At 39.0% G+C, this 24385-nt stretch overlaps 1 protein-coding gene and 3 long non-coding RNA genes across 14 annotated transcripts in view; all 4 read right to left on the minus strand.

Annotated features, from left to right (window-relative positions):
• Positions 1 to 3923, minus strand: part of LOC131696428 (E3 ubiquitin-protein ligase UBR1) — an 813967-nt gene extending 810044 nt beyond the window's left edge. The window contains exons 1-2 of one of the 7 annotated variants that reach the window (XM_058954978.1): positions 3773 to 3923; positions 3455 to 3701 (exon numbers count right to left, since the gene is read on the minus strand). In XM_058954978.1, the coding sequence (XP_058810961.1) occupies positions 3455 to 3614 (160 nt within the window). In that variant the 5' untranslated portion in view covers positions 3615 to 3701; positions 3773 to 3923. Of the gene's footprint in view, positions 1 to 3454 lie in introns of all 7 variants that reach the window. The other 6 variants (XM_058954938.1, XM_058955063.1, XM_058955110.1 and 3 more) reach the window with 6 other exon arrangements.
• Positions 3924 to 6379: 2456 nt separating this feature from the next.
• On the minus strand, positions 6380 to 13248 carry LOC131676141 (uncharacterized). The gene is made up of 5 exons (XR_009303101.1): positions 12962 to 13248; positions 12854 to 12903; positions 7364 to 7446; positions 6915 to 7095; positions 6380 to 6858 (listed from the first exon to the last, which is right to left on the minus strand). It is a non-coding gene; the product is annotated as an uncharacterized LOC131676141 (long non-coding RNA).
• A 3858-nt stretch (positions 13249 to 17106) lies between these two features.
• On the minus strand, positions 17107 to 18923 carry LOC131676348 (uncharacterized). The gene is made up of 3 exons (XR_009303145.1): positions 18030 to 18923; positions 17581 to 17970; positions 17107 to 17457 (listed from the first exon to the last, which is right to left on the minus strand). It is a non-coding gene; the product is annotated as an uncharacterized LOC131676348 (long non-coding RNA).
• A 119-nt stretch (positions 18924 to 19042) lies between these two features.
• On the minus strand, positions 19043 to 24365 carry LOC131676932 (uncharacterized). Of its 5 annotated transcripts, XR_009303268.1 has the most exons (8): positions 24313 to 24365; positions 23507 to 24256; positions 23228 to 23368; positions 22829 to 23155; positions 22483 to 22738; positions 21268 to 22174; positions 21092 to 21205; positions 19043 to 21034 (listed from the first exon to the last, which is right to left on the minus strand). It is a non-coding gene; the product is annotated as an uncharacterized LOC131676932 (long non-coding RNA). The 5 variants fall into 5 exon arrangements; XR_009303275.1 differs by having other exon boundaries at positions 21101 to 21205; positions 23507 to 24358; XR_009303261.1 differs by having other exon boundaries at positions 23507 to 24358.
• Between the last annotated feature and the right edge of the window lie 20 nt (positions 24366 to 24385).

The following is a 24385-nucleotide window of genomic DNA, read 5'->3' on the forward strand; positions in this document are numbered from 1 at the left end:
TTTAACGCTATCTCGATGACATTTTTCTCGTTGCTAATAATTAAAACATGTTTTAACTCTGTAGTGTGAACATGATATACGACGTTATTTCGCTATTTTGCTAATAATGGTGCATACTATCGTGAACGTTATAGAATTGTATTCTATGTCTCTAGCCACTCCAAGGATTGAAAAAGCTTCTCTAACATTATATTTAGTAGTCAGACAGTTCAGCCAAATCTGACTATTTCAAATCAAATCAAATGCTTACAGAACAATAATGGAAGCTTACCTTTTTTGGAAACGTTTGTATTAGTTGCTGTTCTGCAGCACATGAAAAAGCCAAAATCAATTATTTATTTGCTTCAGATAATTATGTGGTCATTGGAAAAGAAATCTGGCATTTTAGCCTGGTGGTGCTTATTATACCATCCTACCCAACTACTCCACTAACCATGCATATAGAATTTGGCAGACCTACTTTGCAGAGAATGAAGTAATTCAAATTATTAGCACGATTACCTAATCAATCCTGAAATACCAAAAGTTCAGTAATTGAGCTGAGAATTTGACAACCTCAAAATGCTGATTTTCAACGACGTAAATCTGTCAAATGGGTTAAATCCAAATTGCTGAGCTTTCAACATCTTGTATTGCTGAAACGATCAGTTCAACGAAATTTTGCGACGTCGTGCAAAAATTGAGACAGCTTCAAGTCCCGGTTACAAAATAATAAATTACAATTAATTACTTCCTATAGTCTGTAATCTTTCTGATAATCAATTGACAGATATAACTTAACAAATTGAACCTGACACTTGATGCAGACAGTGAATCTTCAGGAGGCACCTCGACAATATGCATGTTAACCGTAACTCAATATTTCCTGGACCAATCGTACTGAATTTTACACAGTTTTTATTCTTCACATCATTGGTCTACAGTGGAAATGATAATCGTCACAGATTTTTGCTAAGAGTGAAACACTCTTATTTTTACCAACATTTTTTTTCTGTGTGTACGCTTGTTCTCTTGGGTAGCCTAACAAAATGTTTCTCCCCTTGGGAGGGGCATACTTGTAAGCGCGTATGTATTTGGTTGGTTCAACGATAATAATGAACCATCTACTTTTGCTTGAAAGAAACTGTTTGTTGTTTGCATTTACATGCTGAAAATATGTCTACTCAAAGTGTAAAATAGACAAACTCAAATCAGGAGATGTTCTAAACATGAGTGCTAGATATTGAATGCAGTTTTCCTATGATATTTTGCGAGGAAAAAAAGTTCTCTGGATTTAATTAATTGCATTTGGAAAATTCCAATTGCTATCCCATTTGAAAGATGTAATATATTTTTTGCTCTTGTTCTACGGTAAATTAAGCATCATATGATCAAAAACGTCTCATGGAATTGAATTAGTGACGTTTCTGATCAGTTGCTTATTTCGTGACATTTAGAGGGCCCTCGTGATATATTGAACAGGTTAACGGTGGAACCACGCGTCGCCTCTGGGTTCTACTGTTATTTTTTTTAATGCGCCTGTGCACCTTGACGAGGTCGACCGATAAATCGACACACAATGACTTCCACTGCGAGCCGTGCTCACAAAGACTGCCGTTAATGTGTTGAACAATGTCTGCAAACACAGCCCACAGAAAAAGTCAATCCACGGCGACCCGCCAATCGGCCACGCCAGTGTGCACACGCTCTTAGTTCACTGTTAGTTTGGGCTGGTGCAGAGTATGAAAAAACACAAAACATAAAAAAGGCCCATAAGCCCTCTCGGTCTCCTCGATGCACCACTATCGAGGCGAAATGCAATAACCATCCTAAAGCAGGTGTCTGCTCAAATATGCTTGAAGATGTTTGCAATACCGTCAAACCCGTCAACCTAGGAGAGGGATGTAATTAAAATTAAGAAACAGGACAATAAGTTTTATAAAAAAAAACAAACGTCTTTTGGATTGCCTAACAGAATGATTTATGGCGAGTTCGCTTGAACTCGAAACTGAGTCAGATTCTAACCCCAACCGCTGTCAGTTCATACATTTTGACAGCAATGGGGTTAGAATATGACTGTTTCGCTTCAAACAAAAACCAAATTAGTGTCACCCTCATAGTTTGTTTAGGTGCCAGTAACGACGCTGAATCCCGGTCAAACCATTCGGAATTTGATTCGGTATCCTTAATGGAGTCAGTATGGATTTCAGATCAAACGCAACAACCGATTGATTCGGAATTGGTTGTTGCATTTGATTTGGAAACCATATTGACTCCATTCAGAAATCCGAACCGGTTCCGGAGAGTTTACCCAGTTGAACTCATTCCGGAACCGGCTCGGTTTTCTGAATAGAGTTATCCCGGTCAAACCATTCGGAATCCTGAATGGAGTCAGCATGGATTCCAAATCAAATGCAACAACCGATTCTGAGTCGGAATCGGTTGTTGCATTTGATTTGGAATCCATAATGACTCCATTCAGAAATCCGAACCGGTTCCGGAATGAGTTTAACTGGGATTATGGATTCCAAATCAAATGCAACAACCGATTTCGACTCAGAATCGGTTGTTGCATTTGATTTGGAATCCATACTGACTCCATTCAGGATTCCGAATGGTTTGACCGGGTAACTGGGATTTCTCTGGATAAAGACTCGCCATCTCTATCTTATTCTTATTATTTATATGTAGGTCTCATTCCAATCGAGCACGAGACTTGTCAAAGGCACTCAATCCGAAGAAAATCCGCTTCGAATCCTTCTGGAATGAGGGCCATTGACAGGTATCGTGATCGATTGGAATGACACTGACAGATAAATGGTAAACAAACGATAGACGTGTCGAGTCTTTATCCAGAGGGATTCAGCGTCTTTGCCAGGAAAAACTGGGGTTACTCCAGAGCAAGCAGAGAGAAAACCGTTTCGGAATTCCCTTCTCCTGGTAGCAAACCGGATTAAAAAGGAACAAGTTTTTTTTTTATTTCGGTTCGCTCCGCAGCACCTGAACCTACCTATTGATTACGCACTGAAACGATAGTAGATATTATAAACAAAGCTTAATCGCACTTTGTGACAAGCAATCGAACCAAAAAATGTTTTGGCTTCAAAACAAAGGCATGTAGATAACAGTCGTGCCATCGAGGTGCGAATTACATACTTCTTGAGCGTTCAAAACGTCATATCTGCAATGAGTTACTCTTTTACTTTCTCTTCTGTTAATAATTCGGTCACATTAACATTTATTACTCAACTCTTTGCATAATATGCTAGTTAAAACCACTGTCTTTCGATCTGTACTATAAAATAAGTGAAAAGTGTTATAGTGACGTCGTAAAAATCGAAAGCGAAAGTAAACAGAGTAACTCAAGGCAGATGACTTTTTGAAAAAACGCTCAAGACTTCTCGAATGCATTCACATAGCGCAAAATAGTCATTTAAACGTATCCTTCTTCACAAAATTATGAAGTACGTCTTACCTAGTTCCGAGCTCGACTTCTGCTCTACATTGATAAATTGCGTCGCAGTACTCCGCAGAAAGTCGAAAAAATCTAGTTGAGTCAGGCAATCTGAATCGTACTTTGCTCTCCAATTTTCTAATGGATTCTGGGAATGACCATGTTCCTGAATCCCAAACATTGTACTTGATGAAGTAGTATTTCTTGCCTTACACCAGCTTGTACTTTATCGTCACTTGTATTTTGTCTCGTTTCCAAGGTTGAAGCACTAATAAAGACGAAATAATGCAAAGCTATTCCAGATATACAAATAATTTCGTTAGAAAATGATGTTACTACTTAAAATTGACGAGCTTTCGTGAATATCGCCTAATTTTTTCAACCTGAATCCAGGGTGGCCAGATAGAATCGGTAAACTCACTATCGGCCAATTTCTTCACTTGGATGAAAACCGGTTTTCGTTTCGCTAATTGGTCACCACCAACATGGAAACTGGTTTTCAACGAAAACCGGTTTTCATCCACTGAAGAAATTGGCCGTAAAAGCCCACTGAGACGTCCAAAAAATTGTTTCAAAATCGTTCAACACGGGTCCAACGTTGGACGTTTGTTGAACGGTTATTTGGACGTTGTCCAAATTGGTCCAACAAACGTCCTTCATTGGACGATTTTGAAACCAACCGTTCTTAGAGGGAGTTTATCGGTACACGCTTACCGGCCGTTACCTAATTTTGGGTAGAATCCTACCCAAAATGAACTAAAGTGCATCTCCTCACTTTTGGGTAACAAGCTTTGAACTTAAATTTTGGGTAGTGTGAGGACTACCCAAAGTTTGGGTTACAGATAACCCAAGCGTTGGGTACAGAGCGGGTAACCCAAAGTTTAAGTAACGATGAAATAATCCAAAATTTGAGTAACGAGCGGATAACCCAACATTTGAGTAACGCGCGGATACCCCAACATTTGAGTACTGAGCGGATAACCCAAAATTTGAGTACTGAGCGGATAACTGGAAATTTGAGTACTGAGCGGATAACCCAAAATTTGAGTAAAGAGCGGATAACCCAAAGTTTATAACGAGCGGATAACCCAAAATTTCTGTAACGTTCGGATAACCCAAAATATAGGCTTCCAATATATATTATTGTTACCACAAAACACTTGAAACTACCATAAATATGGGTGTCATTTGAAAGGTATTGATTAGTTGAAGGCGAAAATTGATGATTGGTGCCATTTTGAAATCCAAAATGGCGGCTTCCAGTTACCACAAAACACTTGAAACTACCATAAATATTGGTGTCATTTGAAAGGTATTGATTAGTTGAAGGCAAAAATTGATGATTGGTGCCATTATGAAATCCAAAATGGCGGCTTCCGGTTACCACAAAACACTGAAAACCACCTATCATTTAAACGGTAATAATTATGGCTATCATTTAAACGGTAATAATTAGTAGAAGACGAAAATTGATGATTGACGCCATTTTGAAATCCAAGATGGCGGCTTCCGGTTACCATAAAACACTGAAAATCACCATCAATATGGGTGTCGTTTGAAAGGTAGTAATTAGTAGAAGGCGAAAATTGATGATTGGCGCCATTTTGAAATCCAAGATGGCGGCTTCCCGTTACCACAAAACACTTAAAACCACCATCAATATGGGTGTCATTTGAAAGGTAGTAATTAGTAGAAGATAAAAATCGATGATTGGTGCCATTTTGAAATCCAAGATGGCGGCTTCCGGTTACCACAAAACACTGAAAACCACCATCAATATGATGGTCATTTGAAAGGTAGTAATTGTTAGAAGGCGAAAATTGATGATTGACGCCATTTTGAAATCCAAGATGGCAGCTTCCGGTTACCATAAAACACTGAAAATCACCATCAATATGGGTGTCGTTTGAAAGGTAGTAATTAGTAGAAGATAAAAATCGATGATTAGTGCCATTTTGAAATCCAAGATGGCGGCTTCCGGTTACCACAAAACACTGAAAACCACCATCAATATGAGGGTCATTTGAAAGGTAGTAATTGTTAGAAGGCGAAAATTGATGATTGGCGCCATTTTGAAATCCAAAACACTGAAAACCGTCATCAATATGGGTGTCGTTTGAAAGTTAGTAATTAGTAGAAGGCAAAAATTGATGATTGGTGCCATTTTGAAATCCAAGATGGCGGTTTCCGGTTACCACAAAACACTAAAAATCACCATCAATATGGGTGTCATTTGAAAGGTAGTAATTAGTAGAAGATAAAAATCGATGATTGGTGCCATTTTGAAATCCAAGATGGCGTCTTCCGGTTACCACAAAACACTTAAAACCACCATCAATATGGGTGTCATTTGAAAGGTAGTAATTAGTAGAAGATAAAAATCGATGATTGGTGCCATTTTGAAATCCAAGATGGCGTCTTCCGGTTACCACAAAACACTGAAAACCACCATCAATATGAGGGTCATTTGAAAAGTAGTAATTAGTAGAAGATAAAAATCGATGATTGGTGCCATTTTGAAATCCAAGATGGCGGCTTCCGGTTACCACAAAATACTGAAAACCACCATCAATATGAGGGTCATTTGAAAGGTAGTAATTGTTAGAAGGCGAAAATTGATGATTGGCGCCATTTTGAAATCCAAGATGGCGGCTTCCTGTTACCATAAAACACTGAAAACCGTCATCAATATGGGTGTCGTTTGAAAGTTAGTAATTAGTAGGAGGCAAAGATTGATGATTGGTGCCATTTTGAAATCCAAGATGGCGGTTTCCGGTTACCACAAAACACTGAAAATCACCATCAATATGGGTGTCATTTGACAGGTAGTAATTAGTAGAAGATAAAAATCGATGATTGGTGCCATTTTGAAATCCAAGATGGCGCCTTCCGGTTACCACAAAACACTGAAAACCACCATCAATATGAGGGTCATTTGAAAGGTAGTAATTAGTAGAAAGTGAAAATTGATGATTGGCGTCATTTTGAAATCCAAGATGGCGGCTGGTAACAAAACACTTAAAACCACCATCAATATGGGTGGTTACCCCTCAGGTTTAAGAACAATTATTCACTAGTGGTCTATCCCCCATACGCTTGCTCATATGTCAGTGGCACCATAATTGCAAATGTGGCCACAGTCCCAGCTACAAATATATTTGAAATGAATTAATCATCAACAAAAAACAAAAAAAAATGAATGCACAATTAAAATACTTGTCTCTTAGACAGCCAGAATTCTATATTATATTCCAGCCGGTATGACTAAAGTCAAATGGAATTGTAGTGGCTCGGAGCTCGGGTAAGCTACAGTCTTGTTCAAATGTTCCGTATTGCTCGATGTATCTGAAGTCAATAACCGAGATGACGTTGTTTCACCGGTGTTGACTATTGGAAGCCTCAGTTTGACATGACTGAATAGTTTCCTGAAAAAAATGTTATTATATATACGTTATACCACAACCGATCGTCTTAACCATACCTGAAGTCACCACGCAGATGCGAGGTCATCTAAACGCAACCAAGACCCATAGCAACAGGTGGAATATCGAAACAAGCCACGCGGCTCGCTACCAACGAGTTGCCGATCCACGAGGCAGCACGTTGAAGCCACGTGAACGGAATCGAACGACAGCAAGGAGTGCAGAGGCAGCAGAAATAATCTATAAAAAGTGGTAGAAATTAAATTAGTCTTATGGCGCTTTCGTTTGTTCTTGGTGCTACACAGGTGTAGTGCAAAAAAAGAGATAGACTGATTACACTAAGGTTTGAATGAGTGTAGCACCGACTACACTGGTGTAGTGCAGAGTCAAAAACGAAAACGCCATTAGTTTATCTTCCAGTGTATCCACAAGTAATAGTGAATAAATGTCGTTTCCACGCCCACGATAACAACTTATATTACATGCAAAACTGTTCTTATTTACTTACCAAATATTTTGAGGAGAAAAATTTCTTCAATTATTTATTTGTTTTCCGTTCGTTGGCAACAAAAAGTGCAACTCGATCATCATCTGCAAAACGAAACGCGTCAGATTTTTAATTTTTAGTTTGTGTAATTTTGCAACATTTTCCCTTTAGATAGATTTAATAGGTGTTTGAAACAAGACGACCTAAAATGCACGGAATAAATTCTTCGATGCCGCACGCCATATTCTTTAGATTCGGAGTCACAGGACCGAATCAATTTTGCAACCCTGGGGGTATTGATGACAATGCTTTAAATATACGATTCGATTAATAGAATTAAATTACAGGACTAGATTTAAAATAATAAATATCCTTACATATCCAACTGCTCCGGAAAACGATGCGAGGCTACCAAAATTTGTTTATATTTCTTTAACCGTATCCAGGCCTGCGTTGACGTTTTTCGTTTTCTCAGTTTTCTCAAACCACTCAAAAGAAATATCAAACTGGGACGTCATCAAGCGGTAAGTGCGGTCAAATCTGAAGGGACATGTGCCACTCATTATAAAAGTGTTAAATGTACCACTATTTGCTATAACTTGTTCGTACGATTTACGTTTTGCCTTTCTCAATAGAAAACTGCTCTGAAAACCGTCTTTTCAACGGAGACCCGGAGGCTCGAGTGACATATACCGTTCGATTCAGTCCGTCAATTCTCTGTGTGTATGTGACCACAATCTCACTCACTTTTCTCAGAGATGGCTGAACCGATTTTCATAAACTTAGTCTCAAATGAAACGTGCATCCTGTAGGCTGCTATCTGCTATCGAATTTATAATGGATCTGACTTCCGGTTCCGGAGTTACAGAGTGAAGAGTACGATCACGCAGAAAATGTTGATTTTAAAAAATTCTGTAATGAATGTATAAAGGTGAAAACTTTTTCAAACTGGTGCCACATCTACTTAGATTTGTAGTACTAGGTCACTAACAGCCATTCAAAGTCTCTTTGGTCACATTGGCCACCATCGTCGGTTCCGGAAGCCCCGGCGGAAGTATCCAAATTTAGAATTACAGTCTCATTGGTTTTTCGGAGATTCGACCAAACTTGGTCTCAAATGAAAGGTGTTTTATCCCCGTAAATGGCTATTAAATTTCATCTCGATCCGATTTCCGATTCCAGAGTTATGGGTTGTGGGGTGCGGTCACTAAGCAAAATCTGTTTCAAATCGAATATTCTAGGGGAATTGTATTGACCATTAGAAGGTAGAAATTGAGCAGCTTCTAGTGCTGCGAGGGAAGCTCCTATCTTTATGAAAAAAGAATTCGTGTTTCTTAACATCACTGTTTTCAAGGAAAAATAGTTTTGAAACCCAACGTGCACTAGAAAAACTTTGGGAATGAAAGGGTTAAAAGCAATAGATAGATGATTTGAAAAAAGGAAGAGCGTCAGTACGATGATTTCCATTTCACCGAATGCTAGTTTACGAAATGGATGATTCTAGAAACATAGTTATTTTTAATGGTACTATCGAAGTACTTAGAAATATAGGGAAGATCTGATATTATCAGCCACCGATATTGTCTGTGCCTGATTCAGTCTACCCCCGATTTTGTCAGTGCATTGACCCCATTCTGTCACCTCTTGCATGAAAATTTGTTTGATGGGCTCTATCAAACAAGCCAAGTCAATCGTCTTAGATTTCAAAATGGCGCCAATCGTCGATTTTTGGCTTCTACTAATCAAAACCTTTCAAATCACAACCATATTGATAATGGTTTTTGATGTTTTGTGGTAACCGAACGCCGCCATCTTGGATTTCAAATGGCTCCAATCGTCAATTTTCGCCTTCTACTAATTACTACCATTCCAATGACACCCATATTGATGGTGGTTTACGGTGTTTTGTGATAACCGAAAGCGGCCATCTTGGTTTTCCAAATGGAACCAATCATCAATTTTCGCCTTCTTCTAATAACTACCTACCATTTTGGGTGTGATTTTCAGTGTTTTGTGGCAACTGGAAGCCGCCATCTTGGATTTCGGAATGGCACCAATCATTAATTTTTGCCTTCTACTAAACACTACATTTTAATTGACACCCATATTGATGATGGTTTTCAATATTTTGTAGTAACCGGAAGTCGCCATGATGGAACTCAAAATGGCGCCAATAGGGATCTTTAATTTGTAAAAATTATGTCAGTGTTTCATATGTACTGATAGCGGGTGTCCTCACGAGTACACTCATATCATTCTTAAACCTTAATTATTCTTTTCTGATTTTTCAATTTAGAAAAACCAAATTAAATTCAACCAACAAACTGACAGTTGTTCTACTAAATGACGTAACTGCAAATATCTCGTTCGCCTCATTGTCAACCGGGTCAGCACCCCACACGGCATGATCTGGTACTTTTGCAATCCGCTAGCAGCCTGCCATCCCAAGTTTCATCTGCAAACTATGGTAGATCTGATAAGGCAACCTATAGAGTTGTGCAAGTCGCATGGGTTTGGATGTGTTATTGTCTTAAAAGGAAACAAACTAAAACATGTTTTTTCAATAGTTTTTGGACTAAAATTGAAAAAGAACTGAGATATTAACTCACGGTACTAATATGCATCAGAAAATGCCTTAACCCGCACACCCCTAAAGATCCCTATTATCAATTTTTGCCATCTACTAATTACTACCTTGCAAATGACACCCATGCTGATGGTGGTTTTCAGTGTTTTGTGATAATCGGAATCCACCATCTTGGATTTTTAAATGGCTCCAATCATCATTTTTTGCCTTCTAATAAACACTACCTTTCAAATGGCACCTATATTAACGGTGGTTTTAAGTGTTTGGTTGTAACCATAAGCCGCCTTCTTGAATTTCAAAAAAACGCCTATCTTCAATTTACGTCATTCAGAAACCTCCCAACTGCCATTATCCAAAAGGAAATGTTACCCGAAAATTCAAAAAAAAAAATTTGAAAGTAAACGCAACACTTTTTGGTTCTAATCACCTACATTTTTTAGGTGTGCACACGCAGAAAAATAATTATTAAAGTCGAATAAAATGAGGGTTTTAACCCACAACAAGCAAATTGTTCAGTGTTCAATAAAAAATGTTTGTTAATTTAAATAAAACAATTGTTGAAATAACTCTGAATAATTTATTGGGTCAAACATGAAAAAGTTGAATCAAAAAAATGTTTTATTGATCTCATCATAACAACAATCGAAACAAAAATACAAATTTGTTGTTTCAATAAGTCCGTTTGGTTGCTTTAAACAATACAAATATTTGTATCAATACATATCAAACATTGAAATGAAAAAAAAAACTATTTTATCAATTCAAATTGTACATTTCGTTGTTTTAAATATAAGAAACGTTCAAAATAATGGTTTTGAAATGTTGAGTCAACACCAATTTTGTTGCAAAATGTAATTATATTTGTTGCAGGGCATATAATTTCAACCATCGCTCCTTCACCTGGTACATTCGCATCAACTTCAGTAGTAACAATCGGTATATTTTCCGTGACACTATCGAGTGTCTCCTGTTCATCTGCAGAATTCACTTATTCTGGGCCAATTTCAGTAGCATCTATAAGGACTATTTAAGCGTGAAAAAACATCGCCACTGTCGCTGTAGCCCGACGAATATCTCGTACTACTAGAACTGTGTCTTCTGCAGAGTTATTCTATAAAATGAAGTTGAAAGCAAGCAAGACTCTATGGATGCGATCGTCTCTGTTCTATTCTTTGATGCGTCGAAAAATCCAACAGCAGATTTTTCGTAGCATTCGTTGTACCTTCAAATGAATAAATTGTTCTCAACTCATTGCGCAAGACTAAATGATAAGTAACTTACCACTGAAGAATTTTGTTATGTTTAGAACCTTCGGCATAGCGACGGCCTACTCGCGTAAGACCATTACTTCTGCGGGATGCTTTTGCTCAGTTAGTTCCTCGGTCAAATGCTCGCTTGATATCGACTTCGAACGACTCAACGAATCCGGCAGTAATGCTAACTTGACCTTTGTTGCTATTGAATCCAACAAATCGCTGGAGAGTATATTTTCTTTGGGATTTTGTTTTCGATGTAACGCATCAAAAACAAATTACTTTCGATCGCTTCAGAATTCGATTGTTTGTCGCACGTGTAAACAACGTTCTTATTAGTTAGAACAAACTTTTATCTCTTTGTTTCAATCCAGCAAGGATTGTCGAACTAATACAGGAAGACTTTTGGAATCAATCAGACGCATGTTTATGCTTCAATCACTGATTTATTTGAAATAAACAATAATTTGGTTGATCTTCGAAAAACACAGATAACAAAACCTGTAAGATTAATGTAATAGATATTTTGGTTGATCCAACCCAAAAATCCATTTTAGTTTAATAAATTCCTTGATTTAAAATGAAAATTTTATCTTGATTAAAAGTGAAGAAATAATTTGTGGAATTAAACATAGATAATTCTTTTTCGTGCATTTAGTCACTTTTTCCCATCTTACGGTGACCGTCGTCACTCAAAATGATTATTGGAATCGCTCTGCCAGGTGACTTCTGTCACCTTGGGTGACTATAGTCACCTAAGTGACTGCGGTGATCGCTATTTCGCTCTCACCTCACCAAACTAGGCGAGGTGACGCGTCATAACGGTGAGAAAACATTATTCTGTTTTTTAAATTTTAAACTTTTGTTTCATTAAACCTTTAGTAACATTGGAACCTTTGTTATTTTCAATCATTTGCTATATTCGACCTTTTATCATTCAACATTTCTCGAGTACTTTTTCAAATGGACGTAAGTAACATTGAGAGCCTCTCTTTGTTTACTTTCTCTTTCGTTTATTACGACGTCATTACAACACTTTGTACTAATTTTCCAGTACATATCGAAAGCCGACGGTTTTTACTACAATATTATGCAAAGAGTAGAGTAGTAAATGTTGAAATGGCCGAGTAATGAACAGAAGAGAAAGACCTCAAAGAGAATCTCATTGTTACTTACGTCCATTTGAAAAAGTACTCGAGATTTCGTCGCATCTTTTAGAATTACCCCGTTTACTAAATTCACACCGCTTGAGGTTTTTGCCTGCTTTTGATCAATAGACTCGAATTAGAATTGTTGCATCCTGGAACATTTGGCATATAATTGCCAAACTGTATCGCTTTGTAGCTGCTATTGTTACTCATTACTTTAACCTGCGTGTGTCAGGGGCAACAAATGTCAATCTAATGGGCCCATCATATGTAAGAACGAGAAAATATTTAATCACCGCTAGCCGCTGCCATTGCCCTCTAGTAGTTATATTCTATTTTAACTCTAGCGATATGCATTTCAGACATTTCCAAAAAATATGAATCATCAACGTCCCATCATGAGTTCAATGTGTCTTTCGAGGTCCGATCGGGTTTCGGAATGATGCGGTGGCCGCTATTTAAGTACTATGAGCAACTCAACATGAACCCACAAGCAAAAAATAAACAACGTTTCAGTACTCACCGACTCATGTTTTAGATCCAGCGCTAATTGCTTTATCCTAAGTTTCTAGGCTGAAATAAATTAATCATTAATTTTAGTTGAAATTATTGCATTATGCATTATAATTACCATTCTTTTCCAGAGCCACTTCATGCAATTTGATTCACAACAATAACAATGGCTGTCAAAAACATTACCTACTACTTTGTTTGAAATGGACTACCCAAAATATAAGTACAAAGCGATGAACTTGAATTTGAGTAGACGTCATTATTCAATTCCTACCCAACACGAAGTTCACAGCGACCAACTCAAATTATGGGTAATCGCCATGTTCAAATTTCTACCTAATTTTGGGTTGCCCATGTATAAACTTTCCAGTGAGCAAATTTAACCCAAAAAATAGGTAACTTTGATTTTCAGTGTAGGCCGTGATACTGGTTAGAATCGGTTGTGCCACTGGAGCCGGAATACGAACTGGAACCAGCCAGAATTCTAGATCATTTCCGGCTGAACTTTACTGGGTAGTTTCCCCCTGGTCGCCTGTGAATCGGTAGGGAAGCCGAAAATCGGTAGACTACCGATAAATCAGTAGGTCTGGCCACCCTTCCTGAATCAGCAAAATTCAATTGAGTTCCACCCCGGTTAAAAAATGCGGACGAAAATGGTCAGGCAATTTAAACAGTTTGACGTTTAACTCAATTTGCCTGTGCTAATTGCCCCTAGGAATTCCCAGTCAAAAAGGCAAGTTGCTGGCTAACGGGGGGCTATTTGCCAACTCGGATGCGCTAATTGCCCTACAATTTGCCAGCAAATTGCTGGCAATTTGGGGGCTATTTCAAATGCAACATTTGGGCGACTTGCCGCCGTCATTTTTTAGCCGCTCTACCCGCCCTAAAATGGCCTCCAAATCGCCCAGGGAAGGCGCCATTTAATCGCCCGTAATTGCCTAATATGAAAATTACAAATCAACGCTTTTTTGTGAAAAGGGCGATACTTACAAATGTAAACATAACGCTTTTTTCATACATGCGAATGAGGGCTTTGAAACGCAACAAATTAACCTAAAAATTTTGATTCTATGATATTGCTTTCTTAAACTACAGCAAAAAATACAACGGGCGAAACTGTATTTTTGTTTGTTTATTTAAAGTTTCGCCCTCCACACTCCATGCAAACAAACAGGGCGATACTATTTTTGCTAGCAGTTTAGAGGTGAAACTGTTATTTTCGTATTTTTTTAGGATTATCAAGCTGATACCAGCTGTAAATAGTAACAATGATCGCTATTGAAAAAACACGGACGAAATCGGTGGTGTAGAACGGTAGTTATTGTAAACAAACGTAAGGGCGATACTTCAATGCTGATAGGTGGGACCGAAAAAGTAAACAATCGCCAAAGGGGCGATACTATCATTTTGTCAATTTCAATAACAAAAACAAATTTTAATTTAATAATTTCAAATACTTTATGAAGTTTTGGGTTTCAATCACTGAATCATGCAATCTAGGATGTAAAAAACACAATAGTTCTTATATAGGAAATAAAACCAAGTCTGGAAATATTCACTGTTGATTTTCTTTGAATGGTATCACTGCTAGTATCGCTCTTTTCGAGAAAAAGCGTTGAAATAATACTTTTTTTCGGATTTATTATCTACTCACATAAATTTATCAGTACACTAGGTAATCACCACCAAACTATAGGAAGAATTGATTGTTAAATTGGTATTGCACACCACAATATGACTTTCATTAGGACTTTACGTCAGAGATCTTGTTCCACTATATTTACACACGATTCCACAATTTCCCACATTCATTGGCTAAATTAAGTGCACCAGACAAACAAAATACAAGCGAGAACACGCCAATCGTTAAAAAAAACTATTTTAAGCTTAAGCCAAATATGAACCGCCATGTTTGAAAAACACAAAAACAACCAAGTCCTTTTCAGCCGCCAGAAAATTTATCTAAGTGTTGAAATTGCCTTTAAATCGCATTCGCAAATTGCATTTGTTCCTAGGGGCAATTAGCACAGGCGAGTTGAGTTAAACATCAAACTGTTTAAATCGCCTGACCCACAGTCTATAGAGAACAGTTGCGCAAAGAGTGAAGTCAAAAAAAGCCTAACAAACGAGCACAATTGGAATCCATCTCTGATACCTCTGCAGCAAAATTGGATTATAATTTTGCTCAGTAGGTAGACTTTTTTCGGCTTCACTTTCTGCACGCTCTTTGCGTACCTTTATACTAGGGCCTTTAGCCTGACCATGTTCGTCCGCATTTTTTTGACCGGGAACAAATGCAACTTGCGAAGGCTGGATGTTGTTGGCTCGAATCAAAACTTGTCGAAAGTAAACAAAGTTCATTTCATATTGTCAACCTGGCGCCCAGGTGGTGAAATCAACGGGGTGCTGGAGCGTTGCCAAAAAAATTTATTTCCAGATTAAATTTTACTAAACTTCCCAGTTTAACTCAGCCGAAATGCTGGCTGGATCTAATTCGTATTCCGGCTCCGGTGACACAACCGATTCAAGTTAGAATGTTTAAGGGGTACCATTTCGATGCGGCTTAGCCGCATAACCGAGGCCCGGGCGAGGTGGCCACCGACCCGCCGTCGGAAGCAAGCGAACCTGTGATCCACTCGTTTGCCCGGCTTACTCAAACATAGGGGCTATCCCTAGTTTAAGTCCGACTGAGCGGTAGCGAAGTCGGACAGCACGCGCAAAAGCGATGTGGCGTAGCCACATTGGGTGCTGGACACAAAATAAAATTGGCAACGCTAGCAAAAGGTAAACACAAATGAACACTCCGGATGAACCTATCGTCAATTGACATTTCGACGAGTTTTGATTCGAGCCAATAATATGGGCCCACTTGCGAATGCGATTTAAAGGCAATTTCAACACATACACGCTCGTAAAAAGTTACTCAAAAATGAGTTTAATTCCACCCATTTCCAGATAAAGCTAATTGGCGATTCTACGTTGAAATCGCTCGCAGATAGCGCTGGAAGGAAAGTGTTGCTGATTTTATTCTGTTCTGTCATAGTGCATATATTTTCAGTAAACATTGGTAAAAAATGACTTTTAAACACCAAATTACCGATCAATTTGTTGATAATTGTTTATGAAAATGGAGGAAAATCATCATTTTATCAGATGATGAGTAAACATCTTGCGAAAAGAGTGTAAAACATAGTGGTTTCTAATATTATTCGCAGAGCTATATGCGCGCTGTTTCGAAATGTAATTTGTTGAGCACCGTAGCCGCCGCAACAGCATTTCCCGTTCGTCCTAAGTTAAGCTAAACCTCCATGAGATGGTGTAAATTCATGAAACTTTCCAGATCACGCGAGGAAAGAGTATATCCGGCTAATAGGAAAGTGTCAGCTTTGTATCATGCACAGCCGATCCTTCTCTCCGATAGTCTTCACTGAATCTCCTACGTAGTTCAAAATATAAAGGAGTTTGACATTGGTGCTGATTGGGTCTCGGTTTCGAGTTGGAACTTTATTTATGGAACGATTTTTTATAACCACAATAATACCCCGATTACAATTCGAAGAAATGTATGAGTCAAATAGTTGCAAATGACTGTACTTTCAGAATAATTGCAAATAAAACTAAATTTCTTACTCGTTTCATTCATATTTTGGCAGTGGTTAGCTTTTTCCGAGAAGATAATGAAGATTTTGTTGTAAGTTACGACTCACTTACGAGTGAAAAAAAGCAAATTGTATCACTTTGCCAGTTCATGAGCTGAATCATAGGTGTCGCATGACTAATTTTGGTTTTGCCGCAAATCGCCAGGGTTAGAACCTGACTCAGTTTCAGGTTCAAGCGAAATCGCCATTGTGGCGATTTCGCTTGAACCTGAAACTGAGTCAGGTTCTAACCCCAACCGCTGTCAGTTCATACATTTTGACAGCAGTTGGGGTTAGGAACTGACTCAGTTTCGCCTCAAACAAAAACCACATAAGTATGCACCTCCTGCGAAATGAAATTTCCTACACTCTTAGAAAAAAGTAAGCTTTTATGATTAAAATTTAATCATTTTCCGGTTTGCCTTATTTAGTTTGGCAATGATTAAATCCAGTTTAGCCATGGTTCAAACTATTCTCGATTTAGTTTGCCAATGATTACTTTTTTCTGAGGCGACCGAGGAACCAGCTGAAAATGAAACCAAAACAATAAGAATTTCAAAACATAAAAGAAGAGAAGAAAACAATTAAATTTTTCCAATTATTTATTAACTTTATGCTACAGTTGGACACAATTCAGTGTTGTTCCTGATTACGGAAAGCAGTTACCAAGGCTGCTACAGGAGACTGAAACCCGGTTGGAACATTACTTGTGGCACTTGATCGACTTAGCAGACTGATTGATTATTACTCCGGTTTGATGCCTGTTTGATGATGTAATAAACTACGATTTGATTAGGCTGACTGTTTAGCTATCTGCATCGCCTGAGTAGGTGCTGGAAAACCAACAGAGATAAATGTTCATGAGCACCGACTGTGACAGGCATAATTGCTGCCTGGACACGCTCCGGGTCGTAAGGACGAGTGAACATGTCCAATGGTGGGATTCTCTGCCTGTTTATCATGCTACCGACGGGACCTTAGCGAAGGGTGAAAAAAATTAGAACTAATTATTGGCTCGAAGCGAAAAAATAAATAATGAAAATACAAAGTAGCAGGTAGACAATGTAACAACATACTTTGAAAGGAGCATTGAACTCACCAGCATTGCCGAACAAATATCCAGGGAAGGTGATGCAGGTTACTTGGTGGCATACATTCAACCGATGACTTCGCAGCTGCTGTTTGGAAAGAACTATTGGATTGTCGGCGGTAATTATGTAATAGCCAGTGATCCTTGATACTAAACCACAGGCCTGCTGACCTTCCGAATTGTTCCAGCTGGAAGCCAGCCTTCGAGAAACGAATTGTCTTTTCCATGTTCCAAGTTCCCGTGCGTATTAAAAACATTTTCCTGATCAGCGGATTTCTCCTAACCTCCGGATACTACTGTCTGGCAGCACTTTGATTTGTACAGCCAACGATTACCTTCATACTCTTTGGATAGTGCGAGCAAATACTATGTATTTGGTACGAAATTGGTGATAAACTCCTGAAATTTTAACATTCACAATCAGATAGAAATTTCGACTAAAAGCTGACAGTACAGACCACCTAACTGATTCACGAATTGTGCAGCCATTTCTGCTTTAGTATATTAAAGTTCAAATTAACTTCCTTGTCCGACGAAGTATCGTACAGAATCCAAGCGTCTGCGGTACCGTTTTTCTATTCGTACTCGTACTCTTTCAGCAGACATACACTGTCACAGATGAAATTGTCGGTATACGGGTGTGCCCGTGGATTATCTAAGGAATCTTCGAGACCAGGCAGAGATACTTTGCATCGCACAAATAAATCTCAGCTATCAAAATTCAATCGACGAAAAAGCAGTTATTCTCGTTTCTCAGCACGAACAGGGAACCAGCAGCCATTAGTACCTGCAGGATGATATTTTCCAAAGGTTATTGTCTTCCCTTTGGGTTTGCTGTCATCGATTATGGACAGTTCTATATTTGTTATCAGTTCATCGCTGTATTGATGAGCAACCAAGCGTGTCAAGATCAGAACCGATGAAGCAGGACCTGGATGGACTAAAAAGGGTCCAGCGTATTCCGATCCAAGGCAGCATAAGCATGTTGGCAAACATAATCGTGTTGCCTTGTACTTCCTCTTCCAAAAACATGAGTGCTCCCAGTGATCCGGCGGAGGAACCGATGATCTGAACCAATCCGGTATGTTTTTGCTAAACGTTGCATGCAGGCAATAAATCAGTATGTATCGAATATCTTGCTGGTGATCCAAACTGAGTGGTTTCTTTCCATTCCTCCTCACGTTTGATGCTCTCGGCGGTGCTCTGTGAGGACGAAAACTTCTCTCGAACTCGTAAACATTAGAGCATGTTGATCCGTTGATCTGGGGGTGGGAAGAAAAATTAAACACTTGTTGATGGAATCAACATAAAAAACAAGATTAAGCATGGTCTGCAGACAAAAAGAATATTCGTCAGTGCACTGCAAATAATCTACACTTTTTTCAAAGAGATTTGACACATAAGTTTTAAGTTTCGAGCCACACTGAGAAATCAAGAACCTTCCTTTTGCCCTTAAGCTTAGTATGCACCTCTTGCGAAATGAGGTCGCGAAATATTTTTCCTTCTTCCGTGCGGAATTTTGACATTTGCTCGCGAAAACTAGTCTGTGTGTTTGCTGTTAGATGTCGCTTTTGATAACTGGAAAACGACATCAGCTGTTGTTTGTTTATTTCTTTTTTATGTTTCTGTTGTCATTTAAATGTTTTAAATTATGTATTTTATTAATTCATCACGGATGTGTATGAAATCGGTAACAATTGTAAACCTTTTTGCCATTCATGAAGCTCTCAGGGAAGTGACGTACTCAGCGTGAATCATATTTCGAGCATGATTAATCATAATGCTTATTTGTGACGGTTCCGGATGTCTCGGGGAAGTTCAGTCTGACCAATTTAGACTGCACAATTCCTGCAATCGGAAATTTAAATCATTGGCTGGCCATTTTCTATCTAAATTGGCTGCTTCTACCGGTTCTAGAAGACCCAGGGAAATGATCGAAATTCGCTCAACCCAAATCTATTGTAATTGTCCGAATCGTAGCTCTAAATCGGCGTTTGACCATTAAGAAGCAAATCTGATTGCCTTGGCCGCCTTTACCGCTTTCACAAGTCTCGGGGAAACTACCTTTCGAAACACGTTTCGGAATCCGGAAATATAACGCAAATATAACAACCGACTCCGACTCAATCGGTTTCAGGTCGAACCAAACCCTAGGCTTTAAACTCTGGCTGACGTTAAAAATCGATTATGATAACAATGGCTACTACCACAGATAACAGACGTTTAGGCTAGAACAAAATTTCTTCAAAAACCTGTGTAAACTTTCAAATTGATATACGTTGAAAATCCGTGTTTCACTATTGCCATCTGCGCAACTGTTTGCTACACGTGTTCGACAGCTGCACTCTAACTGCATTGTAGTGATCACTGCGCCATCTGCAAACGTTTGCCAAACATGTTTCAGATGTCTGATTTATTCGGAATTTCAGCAGCGGGTATTTACACACGATTCAAATCGAGCCTAAACGTCTGTTATCTGTGCTACTACTAAAGGTTCTGGAAGTCTCAGGGAATGCTACCAAAAATCAGTACGGATACAAACCTATTTTTGGTATAACAATTGTGAGAATCGTAATTCAAATTTATTGCCATAAGTAATTCGTGGTAATTTTTATTGCATGAAACACTAGAGAGGTTTAAGGAATTGCGCATATTGCTACTACTTGTATTACTGCCGCAAGAAGTATAATTGTCCCATGTGTATAGGGATTCCCATAGCACATGGGACAGTTTTGCTTCTAGCGGCAGAATACCTCACACAAAAAATGCTGTTCAAGTCTGATATTACACCGAAAGTTAGACGAATTAACTGAATTCTAGATTGATGGTCAGATTGACCCCACTGAACATCATAAAATCAGATTGGCCCTGTATGTAAATTATGGAAAAGATGTTATAAGCCTTTTACAATCAGTCATAATACAATAATACGTTATAATCCATTTAAAACGAGTGTATTGCTAGTTAGGCACTTTTCAATCAGCTAGGTCCTTTCATAATCAGTTCGGTCATAAAAATCAATTAGGCCCTTTTATAAATTGTTGTAAAATCGCTATCAAAATTCTTCATAATCAAATGTTGCGTTATGTACGTGCTCGGGTAGATATTCGTTAATGGAAAACATGAACTTTCAATTTGTTACATTTTGCAGTTAGGCCCTTTTCAAATGTTTGGATAGAACTGGGTAGAGATAAATTGTAATTGTAATTGTAAATTTATTAGCTTACGATACCCTGTTGGTTACATTTGTATACCTTATGTCAGGTCAAGGAAGAAAAAAAAATTAAAATATAATAAAATTATAAATTCAGAATCAAAACAAGTATGACCCAAAAAAGCTCCTACGCCTTTCGTCCGAGTTCTCCGCGTCTAGCAACTGAATCTTTTTCCGGAAGTGTTTTTCCATTGATCTGCAAATCATCATGCTTCGATCACTACCCACTAGGTTGATGGTGATTCCGTTCTGTTAAAGAAGTGGGAAGAAATACAATCTATAGAATCACAAGAATGACACACTTACTGAATCTACCGGTGCGTCTAATTCGATGTAGATACGTTTCGCAATCGGCTCGTCCCTGCTAATCCATCGGCAGGTCGAAGTTGACGACAATGGTAACCTGTTCGACGTCGATACCTAAGACGAAAGAATCTCTCCGTGACCTGGTGCTGTAGCCAGAATCAAGTGGTGGAACTTACCCCTGGACAAAACGTTCGTTCCAATCGTTGCTCCACCGTTAGATCACCGGACAGTACCGCTACCGAATGACCATCCTGGGACATCCTGCCGGTCAACCAACCGGCCGTTTTGCGTGCCTGTTTCGATCGATTAACAATGCCGAAAATAAGTTTACTTGGAGTTTACAACTGTCCTATACATCATATGACAGAAAATGATCGCTTGTCCGACGGTAATCACACCGTACATGTTTGAAATTGCTTGATATTTCTCGTCCTGGTTGCGGCATTTGACGTAGTAGTGTTTGGTGTTATCGAGTGATTCTTGCTCCCGCACCAGAAGAATCATGATCGGATTGGTTACGATGTACTGGACGAATCCCATCACCTCCCGCTCGTACGTTGCTAAAAAGAACAGCGATCATAACGCCCGCCTCGTCCATTACAAAAATGGCAATCTTCTTAAGGTCGAACGCCCGGCTGTTCCGATGATGATATGATTAGTCAGCTTCGCCCCTTTGACGATCTTCTCACCGCGAACGGTTTAACCAGCCGTTTTGCAGCTACTTTCCCCTTCTGAATTGCCAGTTCATACGTGGGGAAAGGCAAATCACCTGCGGATAGTTTTTCAACGGATTGACTCGATTGAGCATTGCCAGCACGAAGGCAGTGGTTTTTCTTGTTCCCGACCAACTCTGGGCGATTATGTTCTGTGGTGGATCGGCCAACAGAGTAGGTTGAGCCGTCTTCTGAATCTTGGAAGGAGCGTTGAAACCCATAGCATAGAAGCAGTTCCGAATTCATGTGCAAAGCTTCGAAAGTTTTAACCAAGTATAGCGGCGAAGAAGGATCCTTCACCCCCAGATCCAGCTTTGATTCTACTAGACCTTTGCGAATAAGTTTAATTAGCAAACTTGCATCCGCCGGGCTAAAAGATGAATCATGGATAATTTCAAAGCTGATATTAAATATTTCTGGAGAAAAATTTGAATAGGACGTAAGTAACAACGAGATTCTTTTTGGGGTGTTTCTCTTCTGTTAATTACTCGGTCGTTTCAATATTTAGTACTCAATTCTTTGCCTAATATTCTAGTAAAAACTATCGGCTTTCGATATGTACTGGAAAATTAGTGTAAAGTGTTATAAAGACGTAATAATCAAAACAGAAAGTAAACAGAGAGAGGCTCTCAATGTTACTTATGTCCTAATCAAAATTTTCTCCAGATTGCGACTTACTTGAATGCCTCTGCATCTTCCGTGGAGGAAGCTGTTTCTCCATTTTCGCTAGCAGCTTTTTTTTCTTCAGTAGCTGCTAAAGTCTTAATTTCTGTAGCTACCGAAAACAAAACTGCAGGTGCAGCCGTTTCTACCGGAGTAATTTGATCGCTGGTTCTACTGGCGGTGAACTAGAAGGTTTTTCCGCTTTCTGTTTCTTTGGGCTGTCAGCCGTCGGCTCTGGTTCCTTATCCTTAGGGATACTCAGATCGACAACCTATTTGTATTGAAAAGAAAAATTCAAAACCTATGGAAAAATTATCGCTCCAAAAATAGGTTAGTTGGTTATGACAAAAAAAACACTTACCGAGTGCAGAAATTTCCTGATCCTCCTTCCGCCTTTTTGACCCAGTTATCGGCAGCACTTGCCATCGTTTCGACCGGGTATTAAAATTCAAAAGCTACAATATATGGAAAAAGGTCCTGAATCAGCACGGATACTGTCACTCCGGTGGTTTGTTCCTTGCAATTAGCTGAACTTTTGCCCAGAGCGACCATTCGGAAAAAACGCCTTCTTTTGTCTGCTCACTTCGCTGCCATGAAACCGATGATGAGCCCTTTTTGCCAAACGAGTCACACGGTTGGCCCGATTGAATATGTCGCGCGTGTAGAGTATGATTCCATTATGTTTGTTCTGTAAATTGACAAGGACATCTAAATATGCAAAGGAATGCTTGGTGGAGAGAAGCTACTGTTAAACACATACCGAAAGAGAAAGTCCTTTCCGAGGATCTTGATGTTGTATTTACTGTTGGCCCATTATCGCCGTGTTCTGCTGCTGGGTGGTTACCATGGCATTATGTTGCTGGTGTTCGGTGATGTGTATCCGCTATGGTTGCTGTTCGATCTGAAAAAAAATATGATGAAAAATATCCGTGAATGAGTGAACGCGAGCTTTTGAAAGAAGAATAGGGTATTACATTACAATGTACTGAACACGGTACTGATCCTTCCGAAACTAAAAAAGGTAGTAAAAATGACTCACCTTGCTGCACCAGCTGAATAAAAAAAGTCCTGCACGCGGCGTGGTACAGTACAGTATGCTGCTGCTACTGTGTTTGAAGGTGCTGTTGATGTATCTTTTTTTTGCAGTTGACCAATGGTCTTCTACATTTGGCTTGGATCGATTGCACTACTTGCGGTTGCTGGCCAGGTTGTACCGTCAGTTGAACGTTGCTGCCGATCTGTCGGATGATGGTCATGGTCTGGGGGAAATCTTAATTTTCTTATGTTGCTGGCGATAAGCACTGGAATTGTGGTTGCTAGCTGCTGCTGGGATGAAATCACGAGCACTGTGGAGGCAGCGATATTTTCATGCAAGCAACTGGTAGGAGCCAAGGCAGTAATATGACGTTTGTGTTTGACTCTGATTTCTCTACATCAGGAAGGTAACCGCTGGTAAGAATAGTGGCAGGCAAGTTTTACGACAGAATGTGCCGATAAAGTGTTTCCGATGGGTCCATTATTCGTAAAAAAGCTCTTGTTGCTTTGTTGGTTCTGAGCTGTAATTGCTGTGGTTCTTTTTTGAGAGATTGTTGGCAGCTGCTGGATTTGGAGTTGTTGGTACTGCTACGGTTGTATCGATTTAATGTCGGTTGGCTGATTGCCAGATCCAGGATGTTGAGTCAAGTTGAGCTGATTTGTAGCACCTGGTTGTTGTTGTTGAAAACTTATCAAGTAGATAGATGGCTGGTGACGAAAAATGCTGCTCTTGTGGCTGCTTTGTTCGGGTGTGCTGTAAATAATAATTACTAGAAACAATCACAATTCCAATAATATTTTAAAACTTACCATTCAAATTCAAAATATTGATTCTCAAAACTACGAAATTTTGACAGGTCGCGATGAAAAAAAAAACAAAAGA

Source organism: Topomyia yanbarensis, chromosome 1 (genome assembly GCF_030247195.1).
Source record: "Topomyia yanbarensis strain Yona2022 chromosome 1, ASM3024719v1, whole genome shotgun sequence".
In the NCBI taxonomy this organism is placed as follows: Eukaryota; Metazoa; Arthropoda; class Insecta; order Diptera; family Culicidae; genus Topomyia; species Topomyia yanbarensis.